General features: G+C 61.3%; 1 protein-coding gene across 1 annotated transcript in view; it reads right to left on the bottom strand.

The window, feature by feature from the left end:
- Positions 1-212, bottom strand: part of SYT2 (synaptotagmin II) — a 6,850-nt gene that overhangs the window by 4,437 nt on the left and 2,201 nt on the right. The window contains exon 2 of the mRNA XM_010831122.1: positions 1-156. Coding sequence (XP_010829424.1) covers positions 1-156 — 156 coding nt within the window. The remainder of the gene's footprint in view (positions 157-212) is intronic.

Genomic DNA, 212 nt, shown 5'->3' on the forward strand with positions numbered 1-212 from the left:
GCATGTCCTTCATGTTCATGGCGTTCTTGGCGCCCTTGCCCTTCTCCTTCTTGTTCTTCTTCTTCTTGCAGCAGCACTTCTTGCAGATGCAGAAGCAGCAGGTGAGCAGCAGAAGGCCCGTGACCACGGCAATTGCGATCAGCGCCCAGGGGGGCACTGCCCATGGGGAGACGGGGTCAGCGGTGCCACCGGGCAGCCCACCCCCTCTAGTC

The sequence above is a fragment of the Bison bison genome, unplaced genomic scaffold (genome assembly GCF_000754665.1).
Source record: "Bison bison bison isolate TAMUID 2011002044 unplaced genomic scaffold, Bison_UMD1.0 scf7180017864524, whole genome shotgun sequence".
Taxonomy (NCBI): Eukaryota; Metazoa; Chordata; class Mammalia; order Artiodactyla; family Bovidae; genus Bison; species Bison bison.